This window comes from Biomphalaria glabrata, chromosome 15 (assembly GCF_947242115.1).
Source record: "Biomphalaria glabrata chromosome 15, xgBioGlab47.1, whole genome shotgun sequence".
Lineage (NCBI taxonomy): Eukaryota > Metazoa > Mollusca > Gastropoda > Planorbidae > Biomphalaria > Biomphalaria glabrata.
Genome location: NC_074725.1, coordinates 12,222,962 through 12,248,786, shown reverse-complemented (window position 1 = coordinate 12,248,786; position 25,825 = coordinate 12,222,962). Strand labels below are relative to the sequence as shown.

At 34.1% G+C, this 25,825-nt stretch overlaps 1 protein-coding gene and 1 long non-coding RNA gene across 5 annotated transcripts in view; one reads left to right on the top strand and one right to left on the bottom strand.

Annotated features, from left to right (window-relative positions):
• LOC106073970 (alkaline ceramidase 3-like) overlaps positions 1-25,542 on the bottom strand; it is a 31,800-nt gene extending 6,258 nt beyond the window's left edge. The window contains exons 1-7 of one of the 4 annotated variants that reach the window (XM_056012215.1): positions 25,232-25,542; positions 7,669-8,032; positions 4,098-4,208; positions 2,638-2,690; positions 2,010-2,062; positions 1,356-1,437; positions 556-591 (exon numbers count right to left, since the gene is read on the bottom strand). In XM_056012215.1, the coding sequence (XP_055868190.1) occupies positions 556-591; positions 1,356-1,437; positions 2,010-2,062; positions 2,638-2,690; positions 4,098-4,208; positions 7,669-7,762 (429 nt within the window). In that variant the 5' untranslated portion in view covers positions 7,763-8,032; positions 25,232-25,542. Of the gene's footprint in view, positions 1-555; positions 592-1,355; positions 1,438-2,009; positions 2,063-2,637; positions 2,691-4,097; positions 4,209-7,668; positions 8,033-11,811; positions 11,986-13,429; positions 13,525-25,231 lie in introns of those variants that run through there. The other 3 variants (XM_056012216.1, XM_056012217.1, XM_013234669.2) reach the window with 3 other exon arrangements.
• Positions 12,740-19,232, top strand: LOC129923082 (uncharacterized). Its single transcript, XR_008774994.1, has 3 exons — positions 12,740-12,838; positions 16,627-16,861; positions 19,107-19,232. It is a non-coding gene; the product is annotated as an uncharacterized LOC129923082 (long non-coding RNA).
• Positions 25,543-25,825: the final 283 nt, after the last annotated feature.

Here is a 25,825-nt window from a genome sequence, read left to right as displayed (position 1 = left end):
ATAGCGCTATGAATTAATCTTTGCAAAAAAAAAAAACAAAAAAAACAACCACATTCAATTATAAGTAAAATGTTTGTAAAATGTTTTAAATGTTTCGGATGTTCCTTCAAAGTTGAAGATAATTACTTCCTAGTCCAAACCTCTTGCAGGACGACGGGGGATGGGAGCGAGCAGGGTTTAAACCCTGGACCATCGATAAATCTGAACAACAGTCCAGCGCACAAACTGCACGACCAGGCAAGTATCTCTCTATGTGACTTTAAATGAACATTCTATTAACAACCTTAAGTTTTTCATTTTAAATTTATATTTTTAATAAACCAAATCAGATTTAGATGTTTTGTTTTTATTGAATTGTTATACATATAAAGAATATGCATTTCCCTTTATATTCTTGATTTTCTGATAACAATTTATAGAGCTAGTTACCCAAATGAAATATGATAGTGTAGTGTCAAAGAGCCAATTTAAATATAGGATTTGGTCAGAAAATGCGAAACAATTTAAGAAACAGTTAATATATATTTATATATATATATGAAAAATCCGTTTTACCTGTAGGAATACTGGAGCATTTATAAAAAGATACATCTGTTGAGTGAAAAAAAGGATAACAATCATTATTCAAAAAGTAAAATCAAAGTAACCCTTTTAGATGATGTTAAGGTCATCTAATTCTATGGCCTACAGTTAACAAAAGCAAAAGTTTCTTTTCTTGCTTCATATATTATAATTATGATTATGATGATGATATTATAATTATATTTAATTAATTATAAATATCAAAATACAATTTCAAATAATTTTAAACTCATTCTCATTATTTTCCTTATTTTACCTAATGCTAGTCTTGAAGATGTCACCAGTACTGTTCTATTTATCTTTAAATTTAATATACTTTTCTTTCAAATTTTTTAAATAAGTTATCCGTTATCCAAGCATCGTACATTCATTATGCCATGTGTAGATTTCAAATGTAAGTAAAGATATATAAATTATCACAGATAAGGGAATTGAGATTAGCACCTTATTCAAATGTAACTTATATTTCATGTTCCTAGGTGTTATATCAACAAGAAGAAAATAAACATTTTTTGGATATCTTAATACTGAAGGTGAATAAGCAGGACAATGCAAAAAGGTGTTTCAATTATGAACCAAAAAAAAACAGCTGCTCATTTGTTGATCCTTACTAAAAAGGTTGAACTTTGAATATGATAAGCCCCCTCCCCCCCTTTCCAATGCCTCCTCCCATAAATTTGTTAAAATTGGAGTCACCGCCAACCTAGGTATTTTTTATATTTCCAAGCCAATGTAACACGCTGTATTGTAACAGAAAATTAACAGGTACTCACCAATGTAACAAAAAGGCACATGCTGAATAAAGACAACTGCACCAACACATTGTCTTCATTTGGTTTGCTTTTCACCATTAGACTACAAATTTAAAAGTAAAAGAAAAAAATAATATACAAGGAAGACGAAAAATAGAAAGTTAAATAGCTGACAATAAATTATTAGAAGCTTTTGAGGTAAGAAAGCCTAGGGCACAAATAAGGTGATGGCTTCCAAGACACTAAAAGGCCTCGACGCAGTTATAAAAAAAAAAGGCTGCACATTATTAGCATGTCTATTCCTATATTAAAAAAAACAACAGTTGGCTTAACAAAGGAACACATAGAAAGTCAAATTAATTCAAGTGACTCAAAAATATTATTCCATCAGAGTGTATTCATGCATTCTACTATTTTCAACATTTTTACATTATTTTTAAATTCTAGTTTTCATTGAGATTCAAACTCCAGCTCTCCATTAAGTAGCTAAGAAGTTCCAAGTGCTCCATTATTAAAACATTATTGTAAAGCCAAACCATTCATTTTTACATAAGACTGTTAAAATTAAACCATGTCTCTTGAATATGTGATAAATCATTTCAGATTTAGAAGAACTCACTGGCAGGGAGATAAAACAATATTTTTAACTGTGATAAATTATGGAATTAAACTTACGAGCTGTAGATAAAACTTGTGCTGCCCCACAACATGGGAACTTCATCCATGAGCTGGCGAAAAAAAAAAGTGATTTAATTAGTGCTCAACTTATTTAAATATTTCAAATAGTTTTGTGTCCATTTATTAAAGTGGTGAGCAAAAAAATGTGAGGATTGGATTAATGATTACAAATTTTACATAAGCAGCTCTAGGATTAAGACCCATTCAGAACAATATTTGTTGATCTTTTTACACCAAACATAATCATGACTTCTGTAGCTGTAAAAGTATCTATGTCAAAGATGAAACAGGGCATTAGTCTCTGTGTGAAAATTTTTTTTTTCAACTAATGCAGTTCTTTTTCAAGAGGATAGTTAGAAGAAATTAGAGGCAGATGTAAAGAGTTAATTAACATTCTTCACTTGAAAGAACAAAGTTCAAATATAAGAGAATACAGAAAGAGCAGACAAACTTTGGCACTCTTCTTGGGGGCTAGCACAGTAGCCTACCAATGCTTTATTCAATAACAACTGAGATTTAGCCTTTCTTTTAAAACTGCGATTTAGATTATGGCCCTAAAACAAAAAGTAAAAATTGTTAATCATCGTAAATAAAGCTATTCATTTAGAATACAAGTTTTGATTACCTGCATACTGTATTTCAGAGTCATATGGAAAAGCCATGAACCAGTACCTATAACTAGAAAAGAAAAATTTATTCAAATAAATCTCATTACATTTAGCAACTTGTAGAATTTAATGCATTAAAAAAAGTAGCTGAAAGAGTAAAATAAAAACCTTAATGACACAAAACTAAGTCCTGTACTAAAGAATATGCAACTCAAGCTAAGTAAAAACTAACTCACTGAACAAAGTTAGATACAGAAATTTTTATTCCTCTAAGCATTTCATTGTTGTTTTTTGTTACTGCTATTGTTATTGCCAACGACTTAAAAAAACAACAAAAAAACAATTTATATAAGGGTAAGAATTTCACATTTACTGTCAAATGTCTCAATACTACAAGATTTATTTCCTTTTTTAATTAAAATGTAATTATTGCTTTAACAGTTCATTTACATAAATACTTGAACAAATTTGAGCGTCTCTTAAGAGGCTTTGAGTTGTGATTCCCCTTAACTAGGAAGCAATGGTGATCTACAAAACTATACAAGTTTGCGTTGTACACATTTTCAAAGGATAGATAATAATATAATAGGTTGGGGCCTAAGTGATACCAATAATAACTACTTTGTCAGAGTTTCTCATGTTATAAAGGATCAGTCTGTGGACATTGGGGAAAGAAATTTCGCTTGTGGTGGACAACAGGAATAAAAGTCTACCCTAGGTATACTTGTTAAATAGAAGTCTTAATATACTTATGCAATATCTGAGACAAAAAAAGGTTAAGAAAGGATTCAAATCATCAAACCACTTTCAGTTCAAATTTTGTTTAGAGAATTAAAAAATTGAACATCATTTCCTAAATTGATCTATTCATACTGAAGTACTGTTCAGAGAAAGAGAGCGAAGATTTTGACCATGAACAATATATAGCTCTAAATCATACAGGCCATGTAATGTTTTCTAGCTTTCTGATACAGTGATGTAGCTAGGATGGGGGGAAGAGGGGTCCAAATTAGAAAATTCCCCCAACCCGGTCCCTCTCTTGAGGGGGGGGCCCAAAATGAGTGTCCGAAATTTGTTTTTACATTAAATATTACGCCATTATCTTGTGTCATGATGTCAAATGTCAAAATGCAGGGGCCCCTAAAGAGATCAAGCCCCCCTCCCCGACCTCCAAATCTCTAGCTACGCCACAGCTCTGATATCTGAATGTGTAGACTTACCATTCCATGATTTATTTTACCTGTAATTCTTCATGATTTCTCAAACTCACTAGACATAGAGTCTATATCTTTAAATATATCTAACATAAATTAGAACTGTCTAAGTGTCTATATTCTTTTTACTAGATCTTGATAGTCTAATAATCTAATATAGAGTCAGAGTCTAGTTTAAATCTAACTAATGTATAGATGTGTATCATAATGTATGACTATGTATAGTTGAAGGCTAATAAATAACATCATGACACTGACAGTACCTGTGACTGCTAGAAAGCTGTACATAAACCTTCGTTCAATATTTTGTTGATATCCAACTATCAGCATGAAGAGTGGTGCCAAAATGATAACTGCATTTGACAATGTATTCCCTTTTAAGAACAAAAAAAGTAAATAAAAAAATAAACAGATCTGGCTATAACGCTGTTAAATGTAAACCAAGGCATTTAATCTAAAACATGCATCTAGATTCTAGAATCTAGATATCTAGATCTATATCTAGACATATTTTAATTTTAAACCTAACTATAACAATGAATAACCATTGCACGAAATTATTTCAAAGGGAGGTAAGTCGGAAATTCATAAGTAATAAAGTTGTTTATGGTTATATATATCTATCTACTAGTTGTTTTTTTTTAAAGGGGGGGGGGGTATGGGCAGCACCTTCGATATACGAAGGTCAAGGTACATGCAAGGCTATGCCACAGATCACGGTATGTGTGACAGGGTAATTAAGTTTGCGAAATCTTACAACAGCGTTTCTCAAACTGAAAAAAAAAGGGGGGAAGGGGTATCGTATCAAATGATGGAAATAAACGTGAACAACTGGCCAGAATTGAACAGTCCACAGCACTTGCAAAACTCAAAACAATATGGAATGACAAAGCATAGCCATCGGAACTAAAATCAGACTGATGCACTCCCTGGCCACGGCGATATTCTTATAAGCTTGCGAAATTCGGACACAGAACTAGAGAGAGGTGATCCTAGCCAGAGGTGTAGCTAGGGTCGGGGAGGGAGGAGAGGAATTTGAAAATCTCCCCGGACCCCCACTTGAGGGGCCCCCTAAATGAGTGTTTTTTACATTAAATATTAAATCTTACGCAGAATGCAGGGGCCCCCAAAGAGGTCAAGCCCCCCGAGCCACCCAAATGATGGCGAATTCCTAGCTACGCCACTGATCCTAGCAATGGAATTGAGATGTTGCAGAAAGATCCCATGTATCACATAGCCTACATACAAAGACCTCAACTCAAGTGAAGAGATTAGAAACAGGATTAATACAGCGATTGGACCCCACGATGACCTGATAACCACTGTAAAAAAAACCACTAGCTTAAATTCCATGACCATATTACAAGGTCCTTAAGGCTCGCAAACCTTCATGGAACAGTATCAAGACAGACAAAGCGATTGAAGACAACATCAAAGAATGGACAGGCCTGTCGTTGAAAGAAATTTTAGAAAAGGCAAAAGACAGAGAGGAATGGAGAAAGATGGTCAACAGATCTTGTGGTGCCTAAACTAAGGGATAAGTGAAGGTGAAATGCAGGTATGTAGTAACCAAGTAAAATGGCAATGTTTCAATGCTGAAAAGACTTTGTTTCGTCTGCTAAATAGAACCAAACATAAAATTTTCTCCTTAAGGCGTCTGCAACAATATCGACTTACAACTTTTTGGTGAAAACATTTCAAAACGCGATTTCTTCTCGACTTTTTGTGGTCGAATTCCACATAACTCTTTATACAATGCCTATATCAACTCATTCTGTCTGTCTGGTAAAAAGTGTGTACACATAATTTCTCCCACACCCAATCTCGGAACAAGTTGAAACTTTGCACAATTATTTATTGACAAAGACAAGACACGAATCAATTACAAAAAAAAAACAAAAAACAATTAGACAATTAATTACTGGTAATTAATTTTTGTGTTTGATACTAACAAGACAAAATACTTCAGTATTGACAGATATGGTTAAATTTGTTGGGTTTAATCCCCTTAAACAATTGTTAACGCTATTATTCCCTCACGTATTCTCCGATCAACTTGATACTTTAAACAATTATTTATTGCACCTAACAAAACATGAATAAATAACCAAAAAATACTCAATTAGCGCAGTCAATTAGTTATTAGTATTTAATTATTTTGTTTGATAGTGAATAAGGGAAATAACTTGTGCAATATTGATGAACATAGTTTTAAGGGCGGAGTTCTCCCCTTTAGATAAGCTTTGTTTTTTTTTTAAAGGATTTTTATATTTTGCTGGTTACATTAAAAATGCTGACGACTTTAACGTAACAAAACAAAACAAAACAAAAAAGCGGCAAGATGTCTTACTTGACAGGAGGATGATCTAACGACAATCACAGTGCACTAGATTTAGCCTACATCAAATGTTCTTCGCATAATAGTTTAGGCCAGTGCTGCCCCATATTTGGTATGATCTAATTTCACATACGTATGGGCCAGTCTCCCCTATATTTCTTACAACCTTTTTTTTTTTTTTTGACAAGAACTCCCATTAGGCTACTATGAGTAAAAAAAATATAAGAAAAAGTGTATTGTAGTAGGCAGGAGAGTGGATTCGGAAATCAAAAAAAACTATTTCAGCGCTTTCCCAGGCCCCCTTGCTCGCTGCCTCTATAATACTCTCTCCAGAAAGAAATGTTTCTAGTAAAAAAACAAACAAACAACACTTACTATTCATGAAACTAAATGAACTAGCTTTCGTTATAAATTATAGGTCTATGCAAAGCAAAAAAAAGGAACATTATGTCTGTAAGTTTATTTTTCTTTTTCATCACATAGCCTTCACATAGGTATACTTAAAACCCTCCTAGACTCCACCGCGGGAGCTTAAAGCGCTCCCCCAGACCTTAGCTGACATTTTTGTCGTTGGGGGTGGGGGCCGCCAATGGTAAAGTTTGAGAAACACTGTCTAACAATCTGGCGATCCTAAGATTATAGATCAATTCTATTTGTCGACCATGCTCAATAATAGAACCAATAATAAAGATTCGATGATGTATCGATGTACGAAAAAAGATTATAAGTAAATCGTAATGTTTATACACTACAAATGGCGATGTGTTGACACAACGTCTGACCTGCATTGTGTTAAAATGTCAAGACAATTGTTTTGTTCATATTTCTTTCCGTAGGACCATAGACAAAACAGAAAGGTTTGCCCTCTCACATTTGACACTAATCCCTCTTGACGGCTTTACGATTAGGGGTTGTTGTTTTTTCTATGTGAAAATTGTCCCATCAATAACTAAGCACAGGCCAATTAGCTCCTACAACAATGAGTGAAAAATAATTAACAAAGTTATTAGGCTATTAGTGTAGCCTAATGTCCGAATTGAACATTGAACCTAAACCAGTTTAGAGTTAAATAGTCTCCAAATTAAGCACGCCTTTGTACCAACAAGAACAGGACAGTCTATTTCATACACACCGAAATAAACTGCGCCTAATATAAAATGGAATTATTGGCTAGGCGGTAATACACCTTTATTTTACCATATGAGCATAGCTGTCTATTGAAATTTGTTGGTGACGACCTAATTCTCTACACAAGGCTCATCTCCCCTTAGCTAGTACAGCCTCTATATAAAACGAAATTAATTATGACTAATTGATGAAATAATTGGTCAGCTTTTCCATTGATTCATGTTTCGTTGAAGGCAATAAATAATTGTGAAAAGCTTTAACTTGATCCAAGAATGGGAAGTGGAGAAAATAACTGTGTATAAGATTCCAGACAAAGTTGAAACATAAGCAAAAACATCTTAACTTTAACGATAAGTAAACAAACTTACAGAATTCTGCAATGTAGCTACTAACAACGTAATTCTCTTCACACCAGTCAACCGTAGCTGTCTGCTTCCCCCAATATCCATCTATTGGCGCCATCAAGAATAAAATCGCAACATGCAGGGATACTTGCTATTTTGGTAGCTCAGCACTTTCTGGTAGGCCTATTATTTTGCAGTGAACTCAATGGAGTTGCATGTACCGGTATTAAACAGTGCAAACCTTGCGTTAAGCTCTTGTCAATAGTCAGCGAATCATTTTCAAGCTGGGTGCACAATGCTGTCAAAACGAAGAATTAAATGTATATAATACACATTCAGGGCCTTCCTGGCGTTGTTAGGCGCTTGGTCATCTGCTTCATAGTACTACCTGAAATTAAACGGAATCACAACACTGTAATCTTACGGTTTGAAATGAACTCTAATTTTGAAATATTATATTTATAGAGAGAGAAGTTGCAAAGGGAAAAGATACTCTATCGAGACGTAAAATGCCACAGAATATTGAGTTGATTAAACCGAGCAGTACCCCAATGTCCACAGGTCTAAAAAAAAAAAAAGATGTCAGTAACCCAATGTTCACAGTTCTAAAAAAAAAGATGTCAAGTAAAGACTCTGGATCCTTAAATATGTGAGAATCACTTCACAAGTATCAAAGCATCAAAGTCGGCATCCAAATTCAGTGATTCGATTATAGGAGTTCGTATCAAAATAGTTCAAGATTCTAAGAATATAAATAAAATGGTGCCGACGATGGCTTCATAGACCGGCCACAAATGCTGCTAATATAAGTTAACATATACGGTGATAGATGAATTGATGGTTATTGTACATTGTGCGAGAGTAATAAAAATAGATACTTTACTAAAATAGAAAGAAGTGTGCGAAGTGAGAGCAAGTGGTCAGACATTCGAACAGACACACAGCATAGCTTACAAATATATGTCACAAAGAGAGAGAGAGAGTGACAGGGACAGAGAGAGACAGGGGTTGACAAACAAGATTAAGTGATAACAGGTTTTAGTACTTCTTGTTTTTTATGCGAAGTGAATTAGGTAAAACTAGTGATGGGAACTAAACTAAATTTTTTTAGTTAAACTAAAACTAAGTTTGAACTAAAAAAAAGTAATTAAACTTTTAGTTAATCACAAATTGAAAAAATTAGTTAAACTAAACTAAGAAACTTTAGTTAAACTTTTACTAACTATTTTGACCTTTTTTAAGGACGAAACAGCCAAAAATGAAAAATATAAACAACAACCAATCTCTTTAGCAAAATGTAATAAACATTTATTTGTGCACATGAAAAAAGATTTAAATGTCTTTATGGGATAGATGTAGATCTTAATAGAATCACTAGATTAGACTAGAATGATACTATTATAAATTTATAGCAAGAAATTAGAAGTAATTGTCCAAGTTCTAATATAAGTTACCTTTTTAGAAGTAATGATAAAACTGCATGTTGACTCGCTAGCTAACTCTAGATTCTAGAATATTAATAATATCTTCTACAAACGAAATGATCAGAATATCATCAGAAATATAATCTGGATCTAAATCTAGAATTAGATCTAGCTACTAGACCAAGATCAAATAATTAATATTTTAATCTAAAAATAATTTAAGAAATACTAGTTACTACTACTACTACTACTAGATCTAAATAGTGTCTAGTAGATATCTTAGTAACTCTAGATCTATCTAGAGATTTTAGATTATTATAATTATGATTATAACAAGATATGGGTATTTAGATCTATAATATAATATAATATACTCTAGTAGATAATACTAGATCTAGATCTAATAGATCTAGATAGTAGATATAAGTATTATTATAATAGAAGTAGATGTAGATCTAATCTAGATTTAGTTACTATTAGATATCTAGCATAGTGACGACTATTATTAGTAGGCCTATTATAGTCATTATTATTATAGAACTATCATCTTTGCATCTTAAATTAGGTCTCAGTACTATTATAGGCCTAATAAGTAATCTAGAATTTTCTAGATATATCTAGATCTAATCTAGACTCTAATTCTACTTCTAGAATAGTAGAATCTCTAAACTAATAGATCTATATTATTGACTTATAATTTTAAATTTACATTTAGATCTAAGACTACTAAGAGTTAGACTCTACTTAAGACTAAGACCTAAGAGACTAAAATAATTAAATATAGAGTAATATAGACTATTATGACTATAGATGTAATAGAAGAAATAGACTAATAGTAATAGACTAGACGTCACTAGACTCTAACTTTAGAATTTAGATCTATCTAGTAAAAAGTTTTAAAATAAAAAGAGTCGACATTTCTTTTAGATCTATATAGTAAAGCAAAATTCTTGGCCTGCAGCTATACACTAATACAGGAACACACTGGTGTTTAATAAAAAAAGCAGCAAAATGTAGATCTATAGAAGCAAGGAATTATCAGGATTTATCAAGCAGCGAAACTTGCTAGAAATATAATGAACACGTGTATTTTTTTTTAAAGGCGGGAAAAGCTGCCATTATAGGGTAAAGGTCAAAAGGCTTTCTAGTGACCTGTGCACCCTCTAGTTTATTCTCCTCTCTATCATTCATTATATATATTCTCTGAATTACATATATCTAAATATTTATTGGTATGACCGTATGTATGTTAAAAAAGTTTGTAAAATTTGTAATTAAACTTTTTAGTTTGTAACTAAAAAAAATTAATTAAACTAGGATTTTAACTAAACTATTTTTTTTTAATTAAACTTTGGCCTTAACTAATTTTTTTTAGTTAAACTAAAAGTTAGCAACTTTTTAGTTAACTTTTGCCCATCACTAGGTAAAACACACTTCACTTAGAAACAATTAGCAGCGGTGACATATGCGTCCTATGTTTTTCTGGTTTGTTTTTTTTATGTTCTTAACGCATGCGCATAGAGGGTTATTGCAGGTTGATGTGACTGAAGGCAAATGTGGCTATGAGAGCTTATTGTGTGCAACTGGTGGGAGGGATGAAGAAGGAGGACCATCATTAGCATACAGCCCATAGAGGCGGTGGAGAACTTTTTGAAGACGTTAAGCCTTAGCTGTTAATGTATGTCAGTCTAACGCAGAGCCCACTATCTGTGTCTTATTCTATTTCTAAATTAATTATTTTCGGTCTAGTTTTGTGTGTGTCATTGAACTGTTGCTTTCAGTTTTGAAGGTTGCCTACATCTAGACAGCACATAACGTGTTGATTGAATCAAAGTTGTCGCACAGCTTGACCATGTTTGTAACATAAATCTAGATCAGTGGTTCACAAACTTTTTCCTTAACGTATCACTTCTCACATTCTGAGTATTTAGCGGAACACTTCGCACATTCTGAGTATTTAGCGGGACACTTCGCACATTCTGAGTATTTAGCGGAACACTTCGCACATTCTGAGTATTTAGTGGGACACTTCGCACATTCTCAGTATTTAGCGGGACACTTCGCACATTCTCAGTATTTAGCGGAACACTTCGCACATTCTCAGTATTTAGCGGAACACTTTGCTTATTTTTTAAAAAAGAGATTAATTCACGTGGTGGCCTACTAGTTAATTATTCCAGTAGTTTGCACAACACCTATTCAGGACTCGCGGAACACTAGGGTTCCGCGGAACACAGTTTGAGAAATACCGATCTAGATTCTAGAGTATTCTAGAGCGTACAATAAAACAAGTTGAAATAGCGTTCACCTAATAAATCAAACTAAAAACAAACATCGGATTACTGTTCTGACTAACCACACCATGCTGTAAGTATCAAGTAGGCGGGCTCAACTTCAGTTGACTTGTGCTGTTTTGTTATAAATTTGGGTTGTGCTAAGTGCCCACAATTAAAGACAAGTACGCGGGGCGCAGAAACATAATAAGAAAAAAACTGTGTTCAGAGCTGAAATTATAGGGCTTACTTATCTAATTACCTCCTTATAAAATATAGATCTCTATGTATCTCAGCCGTATTAGAATTTTATATTATGTAGGTTTTAAACAAAACAAAAAACTAAATGTTTAACAAACAATGTTTAAGTGAGTAAGTCTAAATAGTGTTTGACTTAGGCCCTACATTAGGGTAAAAACAAAGTAAAGATGAAAACTAAAATGATAATAACATTAAAACCTTATACTTACCACACAACATGCCAAGCAATAACATTATTAAGTACGATAGAATAATTCTACAGCTTACGCTTCACAAGCAAGGATCAGACTTAACACAGAATAAATCGCATGCACATATCCAACACATGTCCAGACACAGAGCATTTTTTTTTAAAGTGATATAGGCCTATAGACTTGATATTACTTGTGGAGAAAAAGAAAAAAAAAAGGGAGGGGGAGAAGTAATCAATCAGTTCTATTATTGAAAAAAAAAATCAACATAGAGGAATATTTGTAAAAAGAATCTATAAAACCATTCATGCGTGTCCAGTATAAAACCATGTACCTTCAATGAATGCAGGGCTTAGAACTAGAACGGAGACACCTTTTACTGCCAGGCACGTTCGCATAGGCATACCTAGGGCATACCTAGGGTGGCGGTTCTAAAGCTAGTCAACAACATGGGTAGCAGCTACGTTGTTACTGATTAGGCCCCTACTGAGCTTCTATCAACTCACTCCGTCTGTCTGTCTGATCAAAATCTTTTACACGATATTTCCACCACTTCCCCTTTCTCGCATCAAATTGAAACTTTGCACAAGTGTTCATTGTCCATGACAACACACGAATCAATAAAAAGAATGAACAGTTATTTCATCAATGAGACGAAATTAATTAATTTTGTTTTAAATGGAAAATGTACCAAGCTAACGGGAGATAAGCCTTGCAATAAAGAGAGACGTGGCAGCGATTGAACGATGCTCCCCCTCCCCCCCCCCCCCCACACACACACACCAAAGGCGCGAATAGGACTTAAGTCAACATGCCAGATAGCACTAGCATAAAAGTTGCAAGATCACGAAAGTACAAAAGTGTTAAGTTATGATTGATTCGTAATAATTGATGGAATTCCACTTCCTATAAGCGAGGTTTTTAAAATGTAAGCCTATTATTTTAAACTGTGTTTTTTTCTTTTCATATCAGATATTTGCCCGGCTGATAAATTTATAGGAAAGATGTTTTAAAAAAACCTAGCTAAACTACATACATTTTAAAGGTACTAAATACAAGTTGGTACGACATTTCTTTATAAAGTAACACAAATTATTAGACATCAATGTACATTCCTCTTAGGCGAGGCCTTTATAGGGCCTACATGTATGCGTAATTGAATCGAAGCATTGGTAGGCCTATTATAGGCCTACACGAGAGGGACGGACAGACAGCAGACAGACAGGCAGGTAGATAGACAGACAGATAGAAAGGCAGATAGATAGATAGATAGATAGATAGATAGATAGATAGATAGATAGATAGATAGATAGATAGATAGATAGATAGATAGATAGATAGATAGATAGATAGACAGACAGACAGACAGATAGACAGACAGACAGATAGACAGACAGATAGAAAGGCAGATAGATAGATAGATAGATAGATAGATAGATAGATAGATAGATAGATAGATAGATAGACAGACAGACAGACAGACAGACAGACAGACAGACAGATAGATAGATAGATAGATAGATAGATAGATAGATAGATAGATAGATAGATAGATAGATAGATAGATAGATAGATAGATAGATAGAGTTTCTAAGACAAAGTAATACTAACAATGAGTACCAAAAATGTTTCTCACCACATGAGTAGCCTACACGGTGCACAATAGCCTCTCCCTAGTGATTTGAAGGTTAGGCCTCTGATTTAAGCTATCTGTGATGCAGCCATGCAAAACTTGCACGCCGACTACGCCTGTAACCCTCTATTAATTATGTATCGTATCAAGTAGACCAGAAAAATAGCTACCGGTTCGACGATGTTTCCAAACAGGAACGGGTCTACGGGTTAGTGGACCGAAAACTGACTCGTCTCACTACAAGTTATGCGAATCAGAATCTGTTTTGCATTTCGCGACATCGCGGCCTGCATTGCCTTGACATTTTATGCCTTGTTTATAGATCTGTGAGAAACTATTTAGGTCGAAGATGAGTCTTAGTATCCACAAAATATTGTTTTATCTTTGTTTAGTTAGTGAATGAAGGCTTGTACGTGCTTCGTGATAAGAAAATGATTGTGATTCGAATCAAGTTGAGACAAACCATGCGTTATATGTAATATTAAGTTAATAGGGTAGAGCTATCATCTTTTTATATTCATATCTCATCCGTCCCTCCACTTTCGTCCTAGGCGGTGACAACTATATAAATCCCTCCACTTTTCCAGGTCAGCAACTGTTATTAGCAGGATATCAAGAGAGAGGCCGCGGTCCATTCATGATATAGGAGTGTTAAAAAAAAAAGATAAATGTCTCAAATTGAAGACAGTGTGTATTTATACAGTTGCAGATTTTTAACTGTACTAAATACAGAAACTACATGTTATCTATTTATCGTATATTAGCATACATACTCTTTTTTAAATAAGCAGAAAACTAATTAGTGAAATGAAAAGCTTAAAGATTAATTTTATATTTATTTACTTACAAAGATATTTACTTACCAAATGAAAATACTATTTTTGTTTGTACAATCTTAATTAGAACGCTTTAACATAAGTAATAAATTACATTGGTGAAGTTCACTAATTTAACCTAAGTAATAAATTACATTGGTGAAGTTCACTAATTTAACCTACCTAAATACACTCACATTCTCTGGTCAACTAGAATGGAAGTAATTCCATTTACCTTTCGAGACTTCACTCTACTCACAATGCGCATTGATTTCTGGATTCTTGTAATAATCGATTACCCTTCTTAATGAGAAGACAGCCAGTGTGGAAGTATTATCAAATTGGATTAGGTTTAGAAAGGCCATCTACACAAAGCTGTAGAAATAATGGCTATCAATGAAGCGAATCGATATCCAAGTATTATGTTATTTCATGGGCGTAGCCAGTATTTTTTTTTCGAGGGAGGGTTGGGGGTGCGCCGTTCGGCGCATTTGGCGGCAAGCTGTTTCCACAAAATATAGTTATAGAAGTAGAACAGGAAAGTGAAATGCAAATGAGCAAAATGAATAACACTATCGGAACGAGGAAAATAATTACGGAGAGAAAGAGTTAAAAAGATAAATCTAGATCTATTGCAATTCGTTACATTCAAAAGGAGTGAGATAAACGATTACAGTAATAAAAACAAATTGGAATTTCTTTGTATACAGAGAACAAAATATCAAAATAAATGTAGAAATGTGGCATTCCATTTGGGGCGTTTGGAAAATATTTTTTCTCTAGGCGGTGGCTGAGCGGTAAAGCGCTTGGCTTCCGAATCCTGGTGAAGACTGGGATTTTTTAATTTCGGGATCTTCGGGCGCCTCTGAGTCCACCCAGCTCTAATGGGTACCTGACATTAGTTAGGGAAAAGTAAAGGCGGTTGGTCGTTGTGCTGGCCACATGACATCCTTGTTAACCGTAGGCCACAGAAACAGATGACCTTTACATCATCTGCCCTATAGACCACAAGGTCTGAAAGGGGAACTTTACTTTTTCTGACATTGCTTGCATTAAGATTAAAGGTTGAAAAAAAAACAAAAACTAACCAAACAGAAGAAGGGGAGGAGATATCGAAATGTAATATAGATTGAATTGAGAAGCCGAAGAAAAGTCATATGAGTGCTTGGGTATGTGTCGGGGCGCATAATGGAGCGGGTGGGTGTTTCCAAAGCAAGTCCAATGTCTATGTCGGAGAACTTAGGATGCGCAGGTTAAAAGACAATAAAATAGGTGTTCCATAAAGTGAAAAGAGACGGACAGACAGAAAAGGAAACAGAGAGCGGGCCGTAAAATGTCATTGCAACAAATACACTCATTCACGGACTAAAAAAGTATGTTAGGTAGATCGTTAGAATGTGGCCCGTTTATTGCCATTTTTTTTTTAAATAAGGGGGTTGTTCCGGCCATAATTATCAATATAAAATATAAAGCCTGTGAACAAATCAACGGGCCTAGCCGGTGTGTACTGCTAGTTTAATATAAAGCATGTCTTGGGGTCGAACAGACATATCAATTAGTCAAGGAAAACATTAAGTCTATGGAGCTGTTCAAGTTACGTCCTTAATATTATTAGTGTGTGTGGCCGTCTCCATAACCAAACTGCCGTTACATTCCCCAATACATATTAACATTATTGTTGTAAGTCCAAATGTATTATTAGGTAATTACTTGATTGATTCAAAATTATTGTTACAATTTCAATATAAGTTTTATTTTTGAAAAAGTATTTCTTATATTGTACTCTTTTTTCATTGCTTTTTTTTAAAGCACATCTTTCATGCTTATAGCTTGCTCATTGCGCTATGGTCCAATCTTTAGGCGCTCAACAAACACAGCTCTGCTCGAGTCGGAATTCGAACTCAAACCCCCCTTGTTGTGTGGCTAAGCTATAGCCAAGCGGCTTATGTGATCCCGGTGTGCATCTCACGACCTTCTAACGAGAAAAATATAAGCGAATAAAGAACGTGATTATAGTCAGGTTAAGAGATATGTGCATGTATTCGGGTAAAGGAATAAAAAAAAAATGTTCAGACTGATCTACATCTTCCCCGGCGAACTTTTTAATAAAAGGAGATAGATAAATTAAAAACATCCTTTACTCTGAATGGACAACTCTGATTTTGTTTCCTTATCTAAAAATGCCTATCATTAAATCCCTAATGAGACCATTGTCATGTTCGTTAGTCGCTGTTGTCTGTGAACACTCCAACGATACACTGTGTTGGTCAAAGCTGTGAGGCAGTGTGGTGGTTTCGTTTAAATAAGACATATTAATATAGCCTAATAAAAATACCTAAAAAAATAAAAGATTACAAATAGAGTTTGTGTTTTACACAATTTCAGACACAGCTCCCGAAGGATCCAGCCATTGGTCATCAGTTTTGTAACCATCGTAGATTGAAAATAAAAAAGGGCAGACTTCAATATTTTCAGCACCATTATCAAAAGCTATGAAGTACAACTATCAACAAACTTGAACAAACACAACCCTATCGACCTAGATGTACTGTGGTCTGCTGACATTTTCATTACTATCGTTAATATTCATTAGTATTCAATGAACTGATTGGTATGAATGGTGAGTGGCTATTATCTGTCATCCTTGATTTGTAGAATATTTCATTTTCGTGAAGTGTCTTCTTTTATGTTTACAGATAAATATTTTTTCTTTTTTAAACATAAATAAACACATTAATTGAAATTATTGGATGCTCTTCAGCAGTAAATACATCATTTAGTGTCAGGGTCTATAGTTTTTAGAACTTAATTTTGAGAAATAAAAAAAACATAGACATAAAAGTCCTAAAAATAAACTCTATAATTACATCCTTTCTTAATATAGCCTCCTTTGTTTGTTGTGTGTTTGTTTTTCACGCTATTAAAAATAAATAGTTATAAAATTGTCGTATTTTAATTTTTAAAAAAACGACTTAAATATTTAATTTTAAACACAAAACGTTTTGATTTCAGAAAATAAAAAGTAGCCATGATGTTAATTTGTTCAAGTTCTAAAATATAAACCGGATTTATAATATCATTTCTAGTTTTTAAGATCTAAACGCGACAGACGGTTGAACGAACGGACTGCACAAAACTAAAAGCGGCTATTCTACTTTCGGGGGCAGCTAAAAAGAAGAGTGTATGAAAACTACCTCTACGGCTTGGTGAACAAAAAAGGTGACATACACCTCTTTAATCATGTATGACTAACTAGGGCTAATCAAGTGTCCGCTTCATTACGCACGTTTCAAAAACTATACCGCTAAGAATGACAAATCTTCCCTAGAACCTTTGAGGAATCTGCTGAAGTGAGTTCTACCTGTCTTGGGGTCGAACAGACATATGAATTAGTCAAGGAAAAAAATTAAGTCTTTGGAGCTGTTCAAGTTACGTCCTTTATATTATTATGTTAGTGTGTGTGGCCGTCTCCATAACCAAACTGCCGTTACACTCCCCAATACATACTAAGATACTAACCCCAAAGAGTTTATTCTCTACTAAATAGTGGCGTAGCTAGGGTGGGGGACAGGGAGGGAGGGGGAGAATTCGAAAATCCCCCGGGCCTCCACTTGAGGGGGGTGGCACACTTGAGGGGGGCTCCCAAATGAGTGTTCGAATTTTATTTTCTACATTAACTACTAAATATTACGCCATTATCTCATGTCATGATGCCGAATGTCAAAATGCAGGCCCCCCCTCCCCCCAAAAAAAGGTCAAGACCCCCGGTCCCCCCAAATGATGACAAATCCCTAGCTACGCCATTGCTACTGAATATATTAAGTAAAATGATCTTTATTATAGAAAAGAAACTGGTAAGAACAGTTTTGGACTTTGTTTTAAAAAAATATAATTTAGTGTATATGTAGTCTTGAATTTAATGTATACGTTGGTCTTGAAAATATAATTTAGTGTATATGTAGGTTTAAAAAATATAATTTAGTGTATATGTAGGTTTAAAAAATATAATTTATTGTAAATGTAGTTTTAAAAAATATAATTTAGTGTACATGTAGGTTTAAAAAATATAATTTAGTGTACATGTAGGTTTAAAAAATATAATTTAGTGTACATGTAGGTTTAGAAAATATAATTTTGTGTATATGTAGGTTTAAAAATATAATTTAGTGTATTTATAGGCTAGGTCTTGAAAATATGTTGACGTTGTGAGATAAAGGACTTAAAAAGGAGAAACAGGTATGAGCTTTGTTAAGTGAGAGATAAAGTTCTTTTCATAACTGATCCAAATTAAACGACCATTTGTAGTTTGTAAAGCTCAAGATATACAGGATATGTTTTTAACTCTATGCTAATCAGAAGAACAATGAGAATAATGCCTTACCAATGAAAAGAACTACATCTAGATTCTATAGTCATACCTGGCATATCTGGCTTGCCTATACCTAAAAACCTTGTTAATGCAGAATAAATCCTTAGTAGGCTATCTCAGTCATTAGGGTTGTGTACTTTTAATATATAGCTTACTCCGGATTTTTACAACACGTTAATGCTTAAAGGCAGTGGTTCTCAGACTGTGGTTCGCGTACCTCTAGGGATCCTCGAGACGACCGTAGGGCGTCCACAGAAAAATGAAAATTGTATACAATTATAATAGCTTCTTTTAGATACAGTTAAATAATAACTATCACCCTCACTGCTGTTTAATATGTCTATTACGAACTATTCTATGACTATTGTTGATGCAGCTTGGCAAAGTAACAATGATTAATAACAGTCCTGTGGTAGAATTTTATTGTGCGCATATCCAATGTACTTATTTTACAAACTAAACAACGTCGCTTATTCAATTTCTCACTTTGTTACAGCATTCAAAGAAGAAGGCCAAGCCTCGTTTTTAAAGTTACCAACCGACTACCCTGAGACTCCAAGACACACAGACATCAATCTGGTTATTATTCGTGCTCATTTTATGAGTGGCAATTCGTGTTTGTTAAATTGTTTTTTCGCAAGCCCATTTAACCGTCAGGTTATAAATAAATATTTGAAACGTAAGCAGACAATATGAGGAAGAGCGAGAGATAATGGAATTAGTGACAATCAACTCAGACACGATGCCGTAAGAGAGGCCGCACAACCTAAGGCTAAATTACGTAACTATGCCCCTAAATACATACAATTCGGATTTCTACCGTACAAAGGCAACAGTAATCAGCCACAATATATCATGTTTCAATGCGTTATTGAACGAAAGTTTCAAACCTAAACTGAAGCGTCATCTTGTAACAAATCCTAATGAACTAAAAGGTAATCTCGTAGATCACATGAAATACATCACAAAAGTACTAGAATATATCCAAATCAGTAGAATATTGTCAGCAATGCAACAACAGTGAATGACAAATTTTGTAAAATTTGTGGTTTCTTGATTATGACAGCGGCTAAAGAAATTTCGATTTGTGCAAACAAATCAGGCTGTGTTGAGGGTCCGCTAAAATTGTATAGCTTGTAAATGGGGTTCCTAAACTGAACAAGTTTGAGAACCTCTGCTCGGTTTGATGATGATTATTTTTATCTGTTGCAAATAATAATAATAAAATGAAATACAAAAACTTAAAACCAACATATTTTCTCTTAAGTGTTGCCGGATGTTCACGTGATAGATCAGCGAGTTTCGGCCTTGGTAATTAATCCCCCCTCAGTCAATAAGACAGGGACACTGAAAGGAAATTTCGGCAATGAGCCACACTGGCGGATCCAGGGGAGGGGGGCGGTAGGGGCGATCGCCCCCCCCCCCCCCACTCGGCAGCCCCCCGGCGGACGAATTTTAGTATAGAATTCACACAATTTGTATACGAATTCATTACTTATGTTAATAATATATACTAATTATTTATATTTCAACCTATTTTTAGATTATTTCGCCCCCCCCCTCTAGTATGTTGGCCGATTTGGTGGGGTCGGGAGGGGGCGATGGTATCAATCCCGCCCCCCCCCCCCATAAACTTTCGAGTGGGGGGGGGGCGGTCCTATTTTTGTGGAGAATCATAGTTTGTGAACAAAATTAGTTGAATATCTATATAATATAAACTACATATTGATATGTGAACTCATTGTATATTATGTCGTACCACACTCTAATCTCAAATTTTATCATTAGTAAAATTTAAATGAAAAAGGGTTGTACCAGGTGGGAGGGGCGATTCATGCAATCGCCTTTCCCCCATCGGACAAACCAATACTTTTTCTTTTTATATTACAGTTAGGAAATTACAAAACAAAAACATCTGTCACTAATATAATTTATATATAGGCTACTATAAATTAAATTCTTACATCGAGTCGCCACACCCCTATTCTTTAATGCCAAATGCAATCTTTAGCAGAAATTATTAAAGGAGCGAGGATTAATCGTTTTCACTCTACCGCCCCTCCCATTTCCAGACAGAGTTTATGCAATTTCACATGAATTTATCATAATTATTTTAAGAAAGACATTGCATTCAAAAAATTAGAATTCAAACGAAATTTTTCAGTATAAGAGTCACGATTGAGATGAGTTCTAAACCCAAATCATTTATTCATAGTCGCCTTTTTCTAACCTTTACTCAATCTGATATTTTTCTAGTTAAATAAATTTGGGACTATAATTCACAATTTATACTTTGATTTTATTGAATATTATTTATCGAATATTTTTTTTTCGGCGGAGATCCTCAAAGCCAAAATCTAAATATGTGGGGTATCTTATCTTTTCAAGGAACAAATCGGATTTTTTGCAATGTATTAAGGGCCTATAAATTCATATTAGAATATTATAAGTACAACATTATTCAAAAGGTCCTTTTTTAATAGTATGAATAATGAGTTTTAGGTCAGGAGAATACCTTTCTTCTGTGAAGTATGCAAGAAAACTCTTTTGGCGGCGGGGCTTCGCCCCGAACTCATTGGATGAATAATGAGCTGTAGATGTCAGGAGAATGCGTTTCTACAGTGAAGAATTCAAGAAAACGCTTTTGGCGGCGGGGCTTCGCCCCGAACTCCACTGATGGATAATGAGCTGTAAATGTCAGGAGAATACTTTTCTGCAGTGAAAAAAGCAAGAAAACGCTTTTGTCGTCGGGGCTTCGCCCCGAACTCCATTGATGAATAATGAGCTGTAGATGTCAGGAGAATGCGTTTCTACAGTGAAGAATGCAAGAAAACGCTTTTGGCGGCGGGGCTTCGCCCAGAACTCCACTGATGGATAATGAGCTGTAAATGTCAGGAGAATACTTTTCTGCAGTGAAAAAAGCAAGAAAACGCTTTTGTCGTCAGGGCTTAGCCCCGAACCCCCCTTGAAAACCTTATAGCGATGCCCCAGTTGTTTTGTTTTTCACCAAAGGGTTAGAAATGCTGCTTTTTAAAAATTCTCATATATATAAATATTATATATATATATATATATATATATATATATATATATATATATATATATATATATATATGCACGTTTATGCATAGGGTTAGGGTTTACTGGGCATTAGGGTTAGGGTTTGGAAAAAAATCGCCCCCCCCACACTCAAAAGTTCTGGATCCGCCAGTGCAATGAGGGGGGGGGGGAATTTTCTAACAATTAGTGCATATTATTATTATTAGCTTTATTCTTCTTCTTGTTTATTAGTGGAGAGAAAAGGAGGGGTGATGAACTTAGAAATTAAACAAAGTATACGTGTCGAAGGTCACTTCAAAGAACAATAATAATGATTTGTTTGTTGTTCTTTTTAGAAGTTTGGATTTGTTTGTTGTTGTTCTTTTTAGAAGTTTGGATTTGTTTGTTGTTGTTCTTTTTAGAAGTTTGGACAGACTGACTTGTCAATGATCACTGTCTCCTGCTGAACTGCTGAACTAATGTACGACCCTCGGGCACAGCACGATGTGGAATAATTCCTTGGTCACAAAGATCGGGTGGGAGATGACGTTTTGGGGATACACAAATATTTTAGTTTTCAGATTGGGGTCACAAGACGTGGTGGCGATCATATCTGTTATTCTCGGCTTATACTAAAAAAAAAAAAATAACTTCAACACGAGAAAGATAATTGTAAGAGACCCCCATCCATAGAAGTCGCGTGTCTTTCGCGAGCGTCATAGCGAATTTTTGAAACTTGTTCGACGTTATTACCAGTAATAGGGGCAATAGCATGTTTTTAAATCTCCTAAAAATAAGAGGGGAATACGGTACTTCAATTTAAAATTACTTTAACAGTGTAAGATTGTGTTCACCAACCTTTGGCTAGAGACCTCATCTAAAATTATATATATTGCTGATCACATTTAAGAAAACACAAAATACTATCATATTTTTTTTTAAAAAGCACTCAAAGTGGGGGATATACGAGGATTCAGGATTTAAACTCATGTGACTTAATGAAGCTCTTTTCTGGACACTTACACGATTAGTGGGTTTTCGTCAGTGACAATAACGAAGTGAATACTCCAGTGAGTGACTACATTAAACTAGTGTTTCCCCAGTTCATAGGTCAGAGCAGTAGTGTTCATATTTTCTTCATGCAATCGATTAACTTGTATGGTCAAGTTGGACAGTATCACTTGTACTATATTTACGATATAGTCAAAAGCAATAGATTTGTTTTTCTCCCAAATTTTTTTGGCACATCAGCACAATTTATGCCATGTCGTGCTGTGATAGGTTGGCGGTTAGTTTGGGAGACTGGGATGGATTGAGAGACATTATTAGATGAGAGACGGGGAAGCGAGAAGGAGAGAGAGAAAAAGAAGAACAAGTCACATTTTTTTTTAAAAAATCCTTTTTTGATTGAAAAAAAAAAGATTATCGAAGGGAAATAACTCTGCACTTACAGCTATGTCTCCTAATAATGTAGAAGTTATTTTCATTATTCGATAACAACCAAATAATTATAATTTTAAATCGATTATTGTTTTGTTAAGTACAATAAATAATTGTTTAAAGTTTCAACTTGATCCGAAAATGGGTGTGGGGGATAAAACGTGTTCAATTATCTAAAAAAAGAAACCCTAAATATTTAGCCGTATCTGTGAATACTTTGTTCAATCTTTGTTGTAGTTATTATACAGAATAGGTAATAGACAGTAATTAATTAATTAACTAATAAGATTTTTTTTATTGAGTCAAGTCTTGTTTATGCCACTTAATAATAGTGCAAAGTTTCAACTTGATCCGAGATTGGGTGTGGGTGAAGGCTCCGAGAAATAACGTGTTCAAACTTTTTTACCAGACAGACAAGAGTTGATACAAGTTTTGTAAAAAGGAAACACGCCCCAGCCCTGAGTCGTGCAGTATGCTAGATAATATGTAAGCAGAGAAAAAAAAGAATATTTCACTGATATTGCAAGTTATAAATAGATGGAGCTAAAAGATGAACAAAGACAGTGCAGAAAATAGATGTTAAACATAGAGTGCAGAGAATAGATGTTTAATATAGAGTGCAGAGAATAGATGTTTAATATAGAGTGCAGAGAATAGATGTTTAACATAGAATGCAGAGAATAGATGTTTAACATAGAATGCAGAGAATAGATGTTTAATATAGAGTGCAGAGAATAGATGTTAAATATAGAGTGCAGAGAATAGATGTTTAACATAGAATGCAGAGAATAGATGTTTAACATAGAATGCAGAGAATAGATGTTTAATATAGAATGCAGAGAATAGATGTTTAATATAGAGTGCAGAGAATAGATGTTTAACATAGAATGCAGAGAACAGATGTTTAATATAGAGTGCAGAGAATAGATGTTTAACATAGAGTGCAGAGAATAGATGTTTAATATAGAGTGCAGAGAATAGATGTTTAATATAGAGTGCAGAGAATAGATGTTTAACATAGAATGCAGAGAACAGATGTTTAATATAGAGTGCAGAGAATAGATGTTTAATATAGAGTGCAGAGAATGAATAGATGTTTAATATAGAATGCAGAGAATAGATGTTTAATATAGAGTGCAGAGAATAGATGTTTAATATAGAGTGCAGAGAATAGATGTTTAACAAAGAGTGCAGATAACAGATGTTTAGAGGGCAGAGAATAGATGTTTAACATTGAGTGCAGAGAATAGATGTTTAACATAGAATGCAGAGAATAGATGTTTAATATAGAATGCAGAGAATAGATGTTTAACATAGAATGCAGAGAACAGATGTTTAATATAGAGTGCAGAGAATAGATGTTTAATATAGAGTGCATAGAATGAATAGATGTTTAATATAGAATGCAGAGAATAGATGTTTAATATAGAGTGCAGAGAATAGATGTTTAATATAGAGTGCAGAGAATAGATGTTTAACAAAGAGTGCAGATAACAGATGTTTAACATTGAGTGCAGAGAATAGATGTTAAACATAGTTGAAGAGAATAGATGTTAAACATAGAGTGCAGAGAATAGATATTAAACATAGTTGAAGAGAATAGATGTTAAACATAGAGTGCAGAGACTAGATGTTAAACTAGTGATGTAAGGATATGGCAAACATAATGGAAGGAAATGTTAAACATATAGATTTGTTAAACATAGAATACAGGTATTGTAAGGATATGTTAAAATAGAGAGTTATAAGGATATTTTGAAGAGTGTTTAAGGATATGTTAAATAGAGTGCTTCTTCTTCTTCTTATATGATACAGGGATATGTTGAGCGTTGCAAGGACATGTTAAACAGATTGATGTAAGGATATGTTGAACATAGAGCGTGGTAATGGTATGTTTAACAGAGTTTTGTAAGGATATGTTTAACAGAGTTTTGTAAGGATATGGTAAAAATGTTAAACAGATCGGTGTGAGGATATATTAAACAGATCGGTGTGAGGATCTATTAAACAGAGCTATTTGAGGATATGTTAAACAGTGCGACGTGGGATATGTTAAACATACAGTAAGGTGAAAACATGTTAAACATACACCTATATGATGTCAGAAACGCTGTATTAAATAAACTACATGTCTCTACTTACCTACATTGCAAACTATATCCAAGTAATGTCAGGTTGTGTCCAAAACATCAATCAATGTTCTCAGCCACGTATGACTATTCTCATCGCTTTAAAAAAAAAGCGTTAGCTTAGATTCGGATCTTAAATTAGCCTACATTATCATTGCATTGTCTTTTTTTTTTTCTTTTATCTAGACTTCGAGTTTAAACATAGACCGTCTTTTTTTTTTTGCTTTAGTTGTCGAGTACTTTGGCCCGTTTCACTGCATCAACAAATAGACTCGCCCACCCCCATCACTAAGCTACTTGACACGAGGGAAAATTATACTCTCTAACATAACTTCCTCAACATCGCTAAGAGATTATGTTTCGAATTCGGCGACAGAAATGTGGATTTTTTTTTTTAAAGGACTGATCTAGATGTGATGATGTGATCGTTTAAAATAATCTAATTTCTTTGTTAAAGGGAATACAAGAGCAAATAGTTTCTAGATAGATCTGGATCTATGCATGATTTTTTTTTTTAAATTAGTCCGCACATTACTACATTTGTAGATCTAGAATCTAGTTGCAATGAATCTTTTCATAATAAAGTTTTGAGATCTAGATCTACCCT